The sequence below is a fragment of the Monodelphis domestica genome, chromosome 6 (genome assembly GCF_027887165.1).
Source record: "Monodelphis domestica isolate mMonDom1 chromosome 6, mMonDom1.pri, whole genome shotgun sequence".
NCBI lineage: Eukaryota > Metazoa > Chordata > Mammalia > Didelphimorphia > Didelphidae > Monodelphis > Monodelphis domestica.
In genome coordinates this window covers 142,960,050-142,972,858 of record NC_077232.1, presented here as the reverse complement: position 1 = coordinate 142,972,858, position 12,809 = coordinate 142,960,050, and the positions used below count along the sequence as shown (strand labels likewise).

Sequence of the window (12,809 nt, the reverse complement as noted above, 5' to 3'; positions counted from 1 at the left end):
CTTTGTTTGGGATAAAAGGGCCAAAAGGAATAATCTCAGCAAAGCCTGATTTGGCCTGCAGTTTGATCATTCTCTTTCCTAGCAGCATTAACTAGTCTACAGGTTCTCAGGCACAATCCTTTTCCTCCATTAGCCAGTCCTTAGAAGTGACCAAGTTGGGGATCATTTGTTCTATTTACAGTTGGAAAAAATGCAGATTATCTTTTTAGGGAAGGATCTGGGTCTAATTTTGATCCAGCATTCTTCTGCTATATAATAAAAATATTTTTTTCATTTAGTTGTTTCAGTTGTGTCTGGCTTTTCATGAATCTATTTGGGGTTTACTTGGCAAAAATAGTGGAGTGGTTGCCATTTCCTTCTCTAGCTCCTTTTTAACAATGACAAACTGAGGCAAAGAAGGTTAAGTGACTCTTGCAGAGTCACACAGATAGGAAATGTCTAGGGCCAGATTTGAACTCAAGAAGATGAGTTTTTCTGGCTTCAGGGCTGGGACTCTATCCCGTATACCACCTAATTTCCCTAAGTGTTTCTAATACCACCACTATTATTAAGCCTTCCATTATTTTATTTTAGTTCAACAGCAACACACTGATGCTTGGAGTAAAACTAAGAATGTAGCAAAGCTTAGTCAGAACTAGGAAACTGAGCTCCTGAGGTGGGAAAGGGAAAGAGATGAGGAACATGAACAGGTAACACAGAGGCCAATGGAGGGGACCCTCAGGACAGGAAAAGGAACAACAACAACAAAAAGTTAATGTTAAAGGACCAGAAAAAAAACCAGAAGAGGGCAGAATGAATAGGGAAGCAAAGAAGAGAAAAAGAGATGAATTTAGAAAGGAAGAGACTGGGAAAGAGAAAGCAAGGAAAAGAAGAGCTGAGAGACAAGGAAGGGAAGAAGAATGGCAAACCTGGCTGAAAACCCACCAGGTTGCAAGGAGCATATGTGCATGCCTGGGCACACATTTGTCCATGGCACCCAAGTGGGTGCACATAAACAGGCTGCTTTGGGTCATTGATGGATTTATCTTGGCAGCAGATACCTTATTGCTGAATTTTCATTCATTCAGAATGAAAACAGTTTCCCTAACTAAATGGGGCTGATTTAAGATCCCCCAGGGAAAAGAAATTCTGACTAGCAGCCAGGTGTTCCTACGATTAACTCAGGTTTTAGTGTCCTTACGGCTTGTACAGATGGAGTGTGTATGGGGGGAGAGGGTTGGATGGAGGTGGTGAGTTATGTGTGGGAGAGGAAAACTGCGGGTGGCACTGGGATAACCAGTTGTATAAATGTTTATTATGTGCCTAAAGCAATGCTTTGAACCTAACAGGTGCTTAAAGAATGTCTGTTGACTGAAATTTTAAAAACAAATCATGAACAAATGAAGTCAACTTTCACGAAAGGCTATTTTCAAGCACATGAACTATGGTTAGATAAAATGCTGAAAAGCCCAGGTGGCCTTCATTTGTCCATCTCAAGAGCCCTGAGCATGATGGTACAAGGATTAAGAAGGGGGCTAGAACTAGGGAGCTCCTTAGGTATAACCTGGCTCCCTCAGACAGACTCTCCCTTTCCAAACTATGGCAGCCAGGGTCTTCCAGCCAAAAGGCAACATCAAAGGCAATGGTTCAAGGTTCCTGCTACCCATCTCTGGGGATCTTAGACTCAGCCCCTCTTAGCAAGTTTGACTCTTGAGGCAAATATCATAGACTAATTGGGCGAAGTGCCCTAATTTAGAGGCAAGAAAGGGTGGGGGAAGGCAGGGACTCAGCCCCACAGGGACATCTACATTAAGCTATTGCTGCTAAGGGAGGAGGTAGGAAGGAGGGTTGGATGGAGCAGTGTTCACCAAAATCCATTATCTGGTTTTCAGTTTGAATACTATTTCTATTTTAATTATTCTTGCTAACAAGGTGCTAAGATCTGTTATTTCTGTGTTGCTCGTGCTGTCTGAGCCCTTTAAATTCAATGCAAGATGTAGCAAAGCCCAAGTTCTACTGCTCTAGTTACATTCTCATTTTAGGTATGGTGAAATTAAATTAATGGTTAAATAAATTCATTAAGCAGATTTCTGAATGTCATGTCAAATAGCCTGTTGGTTACTTTGGTCTCTCTCCAAACTTTAATCACTGGCATTAAGGGAAGTTTAAAAAACAGTAGTCTAAGGGGGACAGCTCAGTTGTCTGACAGCCAAGTCCTGGGCTCAGTTCTGGTTCCAGACATTGCCTGGCAGTGTGACCCTGGGCAAGTCACTTGACCCCCATTGCCTAGCCCTTACCATTCTTCTGCCTTGGAACCAATACACAATATTGATTCTAAGACTGAAGGTCACTTGGGCTTCTCTGCTTTTTGTCTAATTGTAGAGCACATGTTTGAAAATAGCCTTTTGTCTAGACAATGAAAAGCTGAATTCACTGGTAAACTGTAGGTCATTATTTCTTTCTAAAATTCAGTTCAACAGACATTAAAAGCAAACAAAAAACCCAGTAGTCTAGTAGAGCTTTGTAGTAGAAGTCTAGTAGAGCTTTCTCTTTTTCGTGGATCTGAGATTTCCTGGGGTAGGAAACTCACTGCCAAAAGAAGATGGATAAATCTTGGGCATCTAATAGTCCTGCAAAGGGGCCTTCAGGGGCTGGATGAGAGATGAAGTGGTTTACCAGGGATCCCAGAGCCATTCTACTGTTCATCCTGATAGACCTTGGAGAACTGACTGGTCACTCTTTAACACTGCCTCTGGGTTCTTTTCTTAATCTTAAGCATAAAAAAAAAAAAGCATAACCGCCTCTTTTGGGAAATCCTTATACGGTTTCTTCCCCTCATACAAACTGTAATTCATAAGCTGGAGAGGAAAGTATGGAAACTTGTGCCCTATACATAATGCGCCTGACGTGTGGCCATGAATGGCGCTTCTGTGGAGAATGGAATGTGAAACCAAAGAAGCCACATTTTATCCATTCAGATTGGGGCAGTTTGGGGTAATATGGAATGTTGCAGAACGATGTTATGAAAATGCACATCCATATTTATGAGGAGTTTTTTTTTTTTATCCCGTGGAAATTCCCCAGAGGGCCCCTGTTTGTGCTCGGCAGTGCACAGGCTGCCAACAATAAGCTTCTCCCAGGTGTTTCTTCAGCGCTCTGCTGTGAAAGAAGAACGAAGCTGCCCCCACCCTGAGCACACTTCAGCTTCCTTCTCTCGGCAGTTACCATTCCAGGAAAAAAAAAAAAAGATTTAAATCCTCTCATCAATTGAAAGTAATCAGTTCCATTTAGAAGTTCTTAGCCGTCTACAATCTCTGCTTTTGTCCTTAACAGCTGCAGGGGAACATTAAGTGCTGAAATCCCCCAACAGAGTCTATTGCCTGCAGCCCGCTACCCCAGATGCCCAGCATGGCTGTTTCCTCCGCTGATGGGGCAGGGTTTGCCCCAGCCCTCTCGGAGGGCGAGTGCCCTTGGTATGTGCCTCAGAGACCAGACCGGATCTCAGACAAAAAGACTGCTCTGCTCACTCCCCACTGCTGGCTAGTTTGAGCCGCGGTTCCGGGCGATCAGTCCCAAACTGGCAAATATTACTCAGAGCCACAGAAGGCTGAAGCACAGCCTGGTGTCCACAGATGTGAACTAAAGAGAGGCAGGAAATCACCTGAAGTCACAACTACTGTTGGAGAGATGCTATGCTGGGGGCAGAGGGGGTTTAGTTACTCTGCAGTCAGTGATTCAATCCGGGAGGGAAAGCCTGGCGACGGAGAGCATCATCTGACAGCTAGCTAGACCTGTATGAACACTAGATGGCCACCTTTCCAAAGAGCTCCACATGGCGTTGTTGCCCTGGAACCACTGAAAGTTTCTTAAGCCAAGAAGGAAACTTGCCATGGCTCCTCTTTGGCTCTGGCATGCCAGCAGAATCTTATTTGGAAGGGATTTCTAAAAAATATCGGCCAGTCATTCAGGGAGTTAATTTTCTGCCCAATCAGTGTTATCTGTGACCCCGTTTCTCCTGGCAGACATACACACACCCAGACGTACAAATGGTACACATGCTCACACCAATGAACGCACCCCCCATGCTGATGCATGTGGGCGGGCAGTCCCTTTGTGCAGCTCACTAAGCATCAAGACCAGCATTATGTTTTCATGGAGAAGGCAAAGCACTCATGCAAGTCAACTTGGCGTTACCATTGTTTCTAAGACTTACCAGGAACATACTGCTTAGGCGACTGCAAAATAAAGCACAATCTTTTGGGGGTGACTCAGTTATTGATTACAGCACACCAATAATCACATTCTCTACGATGATGGCAACCATTGGACCTCCTATTTTGCACTTGGAAACTGGAATATTTGTTCTTAAAACTCAAGGACGGGCAAATGACATGTAAACAGATTTTTGTCAAAGCAGGAGAAGCCAACCTGGATGTTGTTTCTGATTATCTTATATGTTTCCTTCTTATGTCAATGGACTTAAATTTGGAGGGAAAATAGACAATGACAGAGAAGGGAGGCTTTAATAGCTAAAAATGGTTCTAAGCCTTTTAAGACACCCTAAATGTTATTAGCACAACACCTTGAATATAAGTAGCAGTTCAACAATTTGGTGATTGATTTTAATTTTTCATAATTACAGAACTATTTTTTTCAGTATATCAAACTCTTAACCTGCCAACAGAATGTTGGAGTGAGGCCTTAGGGTGACAAAGCAGAAGCCATTTAAAATTATCCTTCATTATGTAACCATTTTTAAGGTACTTCTAGAGCAGAAGTTCTTTCTTTTTTATTTGATTTGATTTGATTTTCAGCTACAAACTTTCTCTCCTCCCCACTTACCCTTCTCACCCTCCCCATTGAGAAAACATAAAAAACAAAATGTCTTGAAAAATGTATACCCAAATGAAACAGACTATTATATTGGTAGAAAACATACATTTGGCACATTGGCTATGTGCCAAAATAGATCTATTATTTATCAATCTGTGTAGGGCAAGGGTTCTTAATTTTTTTGGGTCATGATCCCCTTTGGTAGCCTGGCAAAGTCTATTGGTTCTTTCTCAGAATAGTGTTTTTAAAATGCATATAATACAATATGTAAGATTACCAAGGAGGTTAGAGGCTAGTGAAAATAAGAATGTGGTTTTCCCCTCAAGTTCACATACTTTCTTCTCAAACCTACTGGGTCTGTGGACTCCAGGTTAAGAACCCCTGCCCTAGAGATACCCCATGCAATCCTGCTGTCTGATAGAACAGAACTAGAAAACAATTGACTTACAAAGGGAAAAACCCCATGCATAGTCTAGGACTTCTTAGGGATGGAACTAATATCAAGCAGCTTGTCAAAAGTTTATAAGAGAAAGAGGGTATTGTCGGTCTTCCCTTTCCATCCCTCCTTTCCTTCTTGTTACTCTTCCCAACTCACCGTTCCTTTCTGGGGGCTGTAAATGGAAAAGCCCAAATGACAGAAGCCAAAAATAGAATACCATTAGGAAAAACTAGAATTACATTAGAAGAGGAACCAAAGTCACCTGGATATTAAGGGGGTTCATAACTTTGTAGGTTCCTTCTAACTCAAAGATTCTCTGAGGATATCATGGTGGAGAGTGGGATCCAAGAATAGAGGAGGGGAGAGAAATGACTAGGGCTATTCCTGTGGGTTTTAAAAAAATAGTTATTAAGCTATTTGTTATTCTCTGTACTCGGCTGACATAAATACCTGCTTGCATAACTCCTAGAGCACAGACTAAACAATGCTTCAGATTTAGACCCCAGTCAGTCTTGGGTAACAACAATGAGGAAGTTTACAGAAGGTGGCAAAATTCCTTCTTAATGCTTGGGCTTGGATTGGATTATTTGGAGCTAAATAGTCTAGGCAAACAATAAAGCCTTCAACCAATCACTAGTTGGAATTTATAGACAGGTAGCAGTTAGGCAGCCAGCCAGCCACTTCTTTTTCATCAAGTGGCCTCCTTGGTGCTGTTAGGATTGTGTCCACCACAAAGGAAGTTAGGCAAATTTCCCAATGCTTTTCAAGGTAGTCTTATCCTAAGCCTTGTTACTCTTCACCCTTTCCTTGGTTTCCCTCTATTCAGCATAAGATTTAATGATAAGTTATTCTTTTCCACCATCATTAAGTAGGTGAAGGGTTTCTTTTTGATTTGATTCAATTTGTGAAGAAACATTGGCCAACTATGGAAGGTGACACCAAGATCTGGAAGGGGGTTTCTTGGGAAAGTCATTATGAGAAGAATTAAAATGTCCCCAATTATGAGCCCTAAACTCTGAAGCAGACATCTGTCATGCATGCTCCAAAAGAAAAAAAAAAACAACACAGAGCATTTGCTGAACAATTCTTTAAGTAACAGGGTTGTAGTTAAAAGTGCCTGAAGAGTTCTGCATTGGTTCCCCCCCCCCCCTCCTTGCCTTTCATCTTTTCTCTATCACCTTCATTCTGGACATTCAGTTAAAAACAAGGCTGAATTTTGGAAGAGAAAAGGAGATACTATAAGATAGGTTAGAAGCAACAAACTGGATATCTTATGGATGAATGGAGGGCAGTTAAGGACCTGAGCATGAAACTCCTCACCATGGCCACTTTCTCTCCATCTCTATCTTTTATATGTGACCAGACAAGAGACCTCCCCATATTTCTTAACTCTGCTGGGTCCCATCTTTTCAGCTCTTAGCTCCCAGTCTCAAGCTTTCTTACCTGATGAGTTTTGACTTTGCCCAGAATGTTGTCCTGTGATACTGCTTGAACTGTCTGCTCACTTTCTGCTCCCCCATCAGGGATAAAAATACTGTCATGGGAAAACGCCCGGGTTCCCATAGTATAGCTGAAGGACCTGGAATGCAAACCATGTGCTTCATTTTATTAAGGCGATTAAAAGTCATCTTTGTGAATTCCCTTCTCCTTCTTCCCTATTTAAGGGCTTCTTTCCTATTTTCTCTCTCTGATCAAATATTCTTGAAATTTTATTCTTTGTGGGAAAACAGAGATACTATGAGTTGGCCAAGATGATGAGGGCCATAAGTCCAAGGGAGCAAATCTCTCACAGGGCCAACACACTGTAAAAAAATTAGAGGCAACAAGAAAGTTAAGTGGTTAAGAGACCCAGCACCTAAAACTTTTGAGGAGGTAAATGAACTAAAAACTTGCCCATTGTGATTTGAAGATCCTTCCCTCCTGTGATTGTTATTGCCAAACTACATATTAGATTGTAAACTTCTTGAGAGGTATGGATTGTCTTACTCTTTATATTTGTGCCCCCTAGTGTCTGGCAAATAGTAGGCATTTAATAAATATTTGTTGGTTGATTGATGATTGTTAAATCTCAACCAATAAAGTCAAGGCATAGCTGTGTGACCAATAAAGTAAGTATTAAAATAGTGCTATACGCATTGTGAAAAACTCAGAAGTCAAGACAACCCTTCCATTAAGGAGCTTACAATCTGGTTAGGGAAAAAATATGGAAAACAATTAGAGAATAAGGCAAGATCAAAGCAACTGTTTTAGTTGATGAATGCTATAGAAATTCTGAAAACCAATAGGTAGCTCTTGTTCTGGGGCTTTGGTTTTCAAGGAAGGCTTAGTAGAGTCGATGTCTTATATGTGATAAGCATTCAATATTTGTTGATTGAGTACATGGAAAGTCAAAAGGTCCAAATATAAGTTGAAATATGGTCAAACAGCCAGCTAAGTTTTGGAGAGGTTCATTACCAGAAGACAAATGTTCAATTTGTTCAACAATCATTTATTAAGCACCTACTATATGCCAGGCATTGGAGATAGAAAAGATTATATAAAATCAGATTATATTCTATAGAGGGAGAAAACATGTACATATCCCTGTATGTGTATGATACACATATATGTAAAAATACATATTGGGGGAATACAAAATAAAATGCAAATTTTTGAAAAATCTTAACCACATCTACTCACAAAACTCAACTTAGAAGTGAGTTGCTATCTGCATCGGTGAAAAGATTATCCATACTATTGAAATTGTAGATCTCTTAAAGTATTTAAAAATATAAGCAAAGAGAGACTGGATTTGAAAGAAGTATAGAATTTCCATTGTCACAGAGGCAGGGGAAAAGGGCATTACAGATATGGCGAACATCGAAACGAAAGCAGAGAAACTTGTTAAATGTGGAACATGTTTGAGGTAATGAGGAGCTTTGAGTCAGTGATTTATGTTAGAGAATGGAGGGAAATTAAATTAGATAGAAAAGGTAGGCAAGAACAATAGGGGATGAGCTTTGGATGCCAGAGTAAGGGGGTCTTGACTTTGTCTAACAATCGAGGGATCCGGGGAAGAATGGGAGCATGATGATAGAAGGAATATTTGGGTAGACAGCGAGGCATGAGATGGCCACTAAATACCCTACATGCTGTAATAATAAGTGCCCTTCTGTCATCATTAAAAATCATTTCAATAGCTCATGCTTTTCTACTTCTTGATTTACCAAGAACCTTCCTCATGATAATCCAATGAAGAAAGTAACAATGAGTCACATTTCTCTAGCACTAACAAAATGAGTTGTTATTGTTATAATCTTCACCATCATCCATCCTTGGTTAATTTCCAGTGGCTTCAAATGTCCACGACATAGCCAGATGCCTTTTTTCACAATATCCTCATGGGGTAGGTAATGCCAGAATTATGATGTCCATTTTATTGATGAGTAGACTGAATCTCCAACAGAACCTGCCCAACGTCACATAGGAGTAAGGATTAAATTCAAGACTCGGAACCAAGGTCTCTGTAATCTCTCAGACTAGTGCTCTTTCCTCTATATCATGTTGCCCTCCTTGAACATCAGCTCACATTTCAGAGCACTTTACAAGAGAGGGGAAGCAGGTATAATACAGGTGACAAAGAGTCAGCCTTGAAACCAGCAAGACCTAGGCTAAGTCTCACCTCTGACACATTGGCTGTGTGACTGTGGGCAAATTATTTACCTCTCAGGGACCTAGACAACTCCAGGTTGGACATAGTTTGTGTGCTGACCTGTATTAGTAAAGGGATGTCCCTAGATAGTGAAATCTTGCCTGTTCAGTCCCTCGCAGCTTACAGAATGCTTTTATTGCAACCTTTCGCGGTACATAGGAGAAACCTTGTTCTTTCCATCTTGGAGATGAGACAGGTGCATAGATGCTCAATGAGTCTCCCAAGGCCATTTGGCTAGTAACTCTACAGGCTGGGACTTAAACCTGGTCTTCTGATGGTATAGGGCATATCAAAGAGCTCAGTTTCCTGGCACTAACTTGCACTCCATTAGCTCACTTCAGGGGAGCAGCAGGATGATTTCCATGAGGTACATCGGGCACACCACCACTGCTTTTGGGCACTGAGGGTGTTCATGGAGGACAGGTCAGTGCTGCTTGCTTCCTCTCCCCAGAAAACTCTAAAAAGAGCTTGCTCCAGAGTTTAATGGCCAAATGCCACTTGGGGCAGACCAGCCTTGAAAAGTAGGCTGCTCTAGGGATGGCCTTTTCTCACAATCCCTGAGTTCTGTGGATAGAGCTCAACTTGGTCATACCTGTTTTCTGCCCTAGGCTAGTTCTTTTTAGGAAGGTCGATGTCCACTGTGAGGCACTGACCTGAGTTTCTAGATGCCCTGTGCAGTATTTGGCTTCTTTCCCAGCAATTTCCCTTCAAGCAACATCAAATTCACTCCCCCCCAATTCCCCCGCCATTCTCAAAAATGCAATCTCTGTGCTAAGGAGATACAAATCCCAAACAAAACCTGGCAGAAAGTGGTCAGAGTAGTTACTGAACATTGATTTCTCTCTGATCATTCAAGGCTTCCCATGTAGGAGCCATTTTCTTTTTTCTTTTTTTTCCTTATTATTAAAAAAAAAACTCTTACCTTCTGCCTTGGAATCAATACTGTGTATTGGCTCCAAGGCAGAAGAGTGGTAAGGGCTAGGCAATGGGGGTTAAGTGACTTGCCCAGGGTCACACAGCTGGGAAGTGTCTGAGGCCAGATTTGAACCTAGGACCTCCCATCTCTAGGCCTGACTCTCAATCCATTAAGCTACCCAGCTGCTCCCCTCCTCCCCCCGGAGTCATTTTCTTTTTTCTTTTTTTTTTAAACAAAGGTCTGGGGGTTTTATTTTTTTATTTTTTATTTTTTTTCCATTTGAATAAGTTTATTTAGTCAATTTAGAACATTATTCCTTGGTTACAATAATCACATTATTTCCCTCCTTCCTCTCCACCCACTCTTCCTGCAGCCAACACCCAATTTCATTGGGTATTATATGTGCCCTTGAGAGTCATTTTCTAATGAGCCTCAAGATACTCATTTGTTCAAGGCTTCATCTCCAGACTTAGGGTCAAACGGAGGAAGATCAATTGAGTTAAAATGCTCATTCTCATATGGAGAATGAAGAAGCTGGGTAGTATGTTGGGACAATCATTGCATTTGAAACCAGAACACTCAGATGGCTGAATCCTGGCTCCAGCATTTAATGTGACCCTAAGCAAATAATTCACTATCTCTGAGCTACAAGTTTTCCTATGAACTTTTCTATGAAAGTTGTTGTTTGTCCTTTTTAAAAAAACAAAACAAAACCCTCACTTTCTGTTTTAGAATCAACACTGTGTATTGGTTCCAAGGCAGAAGAATGCTAAGGGTTAGGCAATGGGGGTTAAGTGACTTTCCCAGGGTCACCCAGCTGGAAAGTGACTGAGGTTGAATTTGAATCCAGGACCTCTTGTCTCTAGGTCTGGCTCTCAATCCACTGAGCTACCCAGATGCCCTCGGGTGATGTCTTGATTTGCAAATAAATTGGATTTAAGTGAGGTAGAGTTGTACAAACTCATCAGCTTCACTCTTTCAGTCATTAAAGTCCAGTAGCAAGACACAATACTAATAAGGACCAATGTCAATGGCCTGGGATGCAGTAAGTACTTCACAGCCCTTGCTTCATCTGTCTTTGTGGCCATTGGAACAAATTGTTCTCATTTTCCCATTCTGCCATTGGAAGGCTCCACAAGACACCCCCTAAGTCACTGATGGATTTGAGATCTGTCCGTTCCTCAATCTGGGGTAGCCCCTGGGGAGACAGTTTTGTAAAGGTGTGGCATCTGCTCATGCTACAGCTTCTTGGAGCCACAGGTGAGTTGGGTGAAAGGTGGACACCAAAGGTGAATTAACAACCCTAAAAAGGACTCAGCAAGTCCTCACATCAGAAGTGCTAGCCCTTTCTAAACATGCCAGTAACCCTGATACTATGAATGCTCCATACATTACAAAGGACACTACTGTAAGTTCTAAAGAGGAAGGAATGGGAATTGGACCTGTCATTTCCCAGATGTAGAAAGATCCCACTAAGAAACTCTTCTACTTTTTTCTGTAGGTTAGCACCTTCTCTGCAAAGGAAAGTTTTGGCAAATTGCCAGTTGCACCAAAAGGAAACTGAGTGACTTATACCTAGCTGGTATCTGTCAGAGGCAAATCTTCCTGGTTCCAAGAATAACTCTCTATCCACTATGTTATACTGACTCTAAAAATTCTAAAGCACTAAATAAAAATGCATTGTTATTGTTGTTATAATCTTCACCATCATCCATTCTTGGTTAACTTCCAGTGGCTTCAAATGTCCACAAAACAGCCACAAAAAATACAGAAAGAAACAAAAATCCCTCTTCAAATAGGACTTTACAGGTGACTCATAGAGCTGAGTTTGAATGAAATACGGGCTTATACGCCAAATTAAGCCTACTGATTTAAAAAGTTGGGTTATTTGGTTTTACTTGGTAGCCTTTGGTCTGTCAGAAATCTAGCAGCCAGCAGATAAGAAATGAGTAGTGATGGATACAGGCAAAAGGGAAGGCTTGGAGCTATTGTTAGAAGATTTATGGAGAAATGCCTGCTGATAGTAAGGAAGCTAAGAGAATCACCAAGTAAGGAAACTCAGCAGTCAGTAGTGAGCCATGGGATGTTCAGGGAAGTGTGGTACCTCTGGTGTGAGGGTTTGCTGAGCCCTTTTCAGGGCTGCTTTCCTTATTTGGTGCCCACCTGCCATCCAGATCTCACATGTGGTTCCAATAAGCTGAAGCATGAGCAGATGCTATTTCTTGGTAAGCCATCTTGTAGACAGGCTATTCCAGATTGAGGGTAACTGTCAGCCCTCAAACTCATCAGTAAATTAGGGGGTGTCTACCACAGACATGTGAAGACTTCTCCCAGCAGTACGAGTGGATGAAGACAATTTGTTCCAACTGCCAAGAAGGCAGCTAAAGTAGATGCTGTGGAGCTCTTAGATCTTCCTTAGACATTGGAGACCCAAGGTCATCCACTGCATCCTGGGGCCATCACCAGTCATCCTGCCTCGGGTCTTACTACTGAACTTCAATGACTGGAAGAAAGAGTGAGGCTGATGATGATGGAACTCTGCCTCTAATTTGTGCTTAGTCAAAAGACATCGCCAGGGATGCCATTTTGGTCCTTTTTGAGGATGAAGGACAACAACCAACCAACCAGTAGCTTGTAAGTTAATGCCAGGAAAGTGAACTCTTGGCTGTATCTTGTGCCGAAGGGGGAAAGAGCATGGTTCTTAGAATCAGATGCTCGGAGACAAAAAGCATAGAGGCTTCATTTTCGTTACATGAGATGACCTATGTAATGTGTTTTGTAAACCTTCAGGCATTCTGTAAATGCTGGTTATTGTTATTATTACAGTATTATACAGTATGTATTACAGTATTATTATTATATGTTCATAATATTTACCTTTAGTCACCAAGGAATGATCAAATCATGCTCAGAACACTCTATTTAGGAAGATAGGTAAGTAAGGCACTTAT

General features: G+C 41.5%; 1 protein-coding gene across 11 annotated transcripts in view; it reads right to left on the bottom strand.

The window, feature by feature from the left end:
• Nucleotides 1-12,809, bottom strand: part of CRACD (capping protein inhibiting regulator of actin dynamics) — a 309,702-nt gene that overhangs the window by 49,362 nt on the left and 247,531 nt on the right. For 5 of the 11 annotated variants that reach the window (XM_056802651.1, XM_056802647.1, XM_056802646.1 and 2 more), the window contains 2 exons: nt 6,695-6,830; nt 4,193-4,214 (listed from right to left, as the gene is read on the bottom strand). The exons of 1 other annotated variant lie outside the window; for it this stretch is intronic. In XM_056802651.1, coding sequence (XP_056658629.1) covers nt 4,193-4,214; nt 6,695-6,792 — 120 coding nt within the window. In that variant the 5' untranslated portion in view covers nt 6,793-6,830. The remainder of the gene's footprint in view (nt 1-4,192; nt 4,215-6,694; nt 6,831-12,809) is intronic. 5 more of the 11 variants (XM_007496414.3, XM_007496410.3, XM_007496411.3 and 2 more) reach the window with 1 other exon arrangement.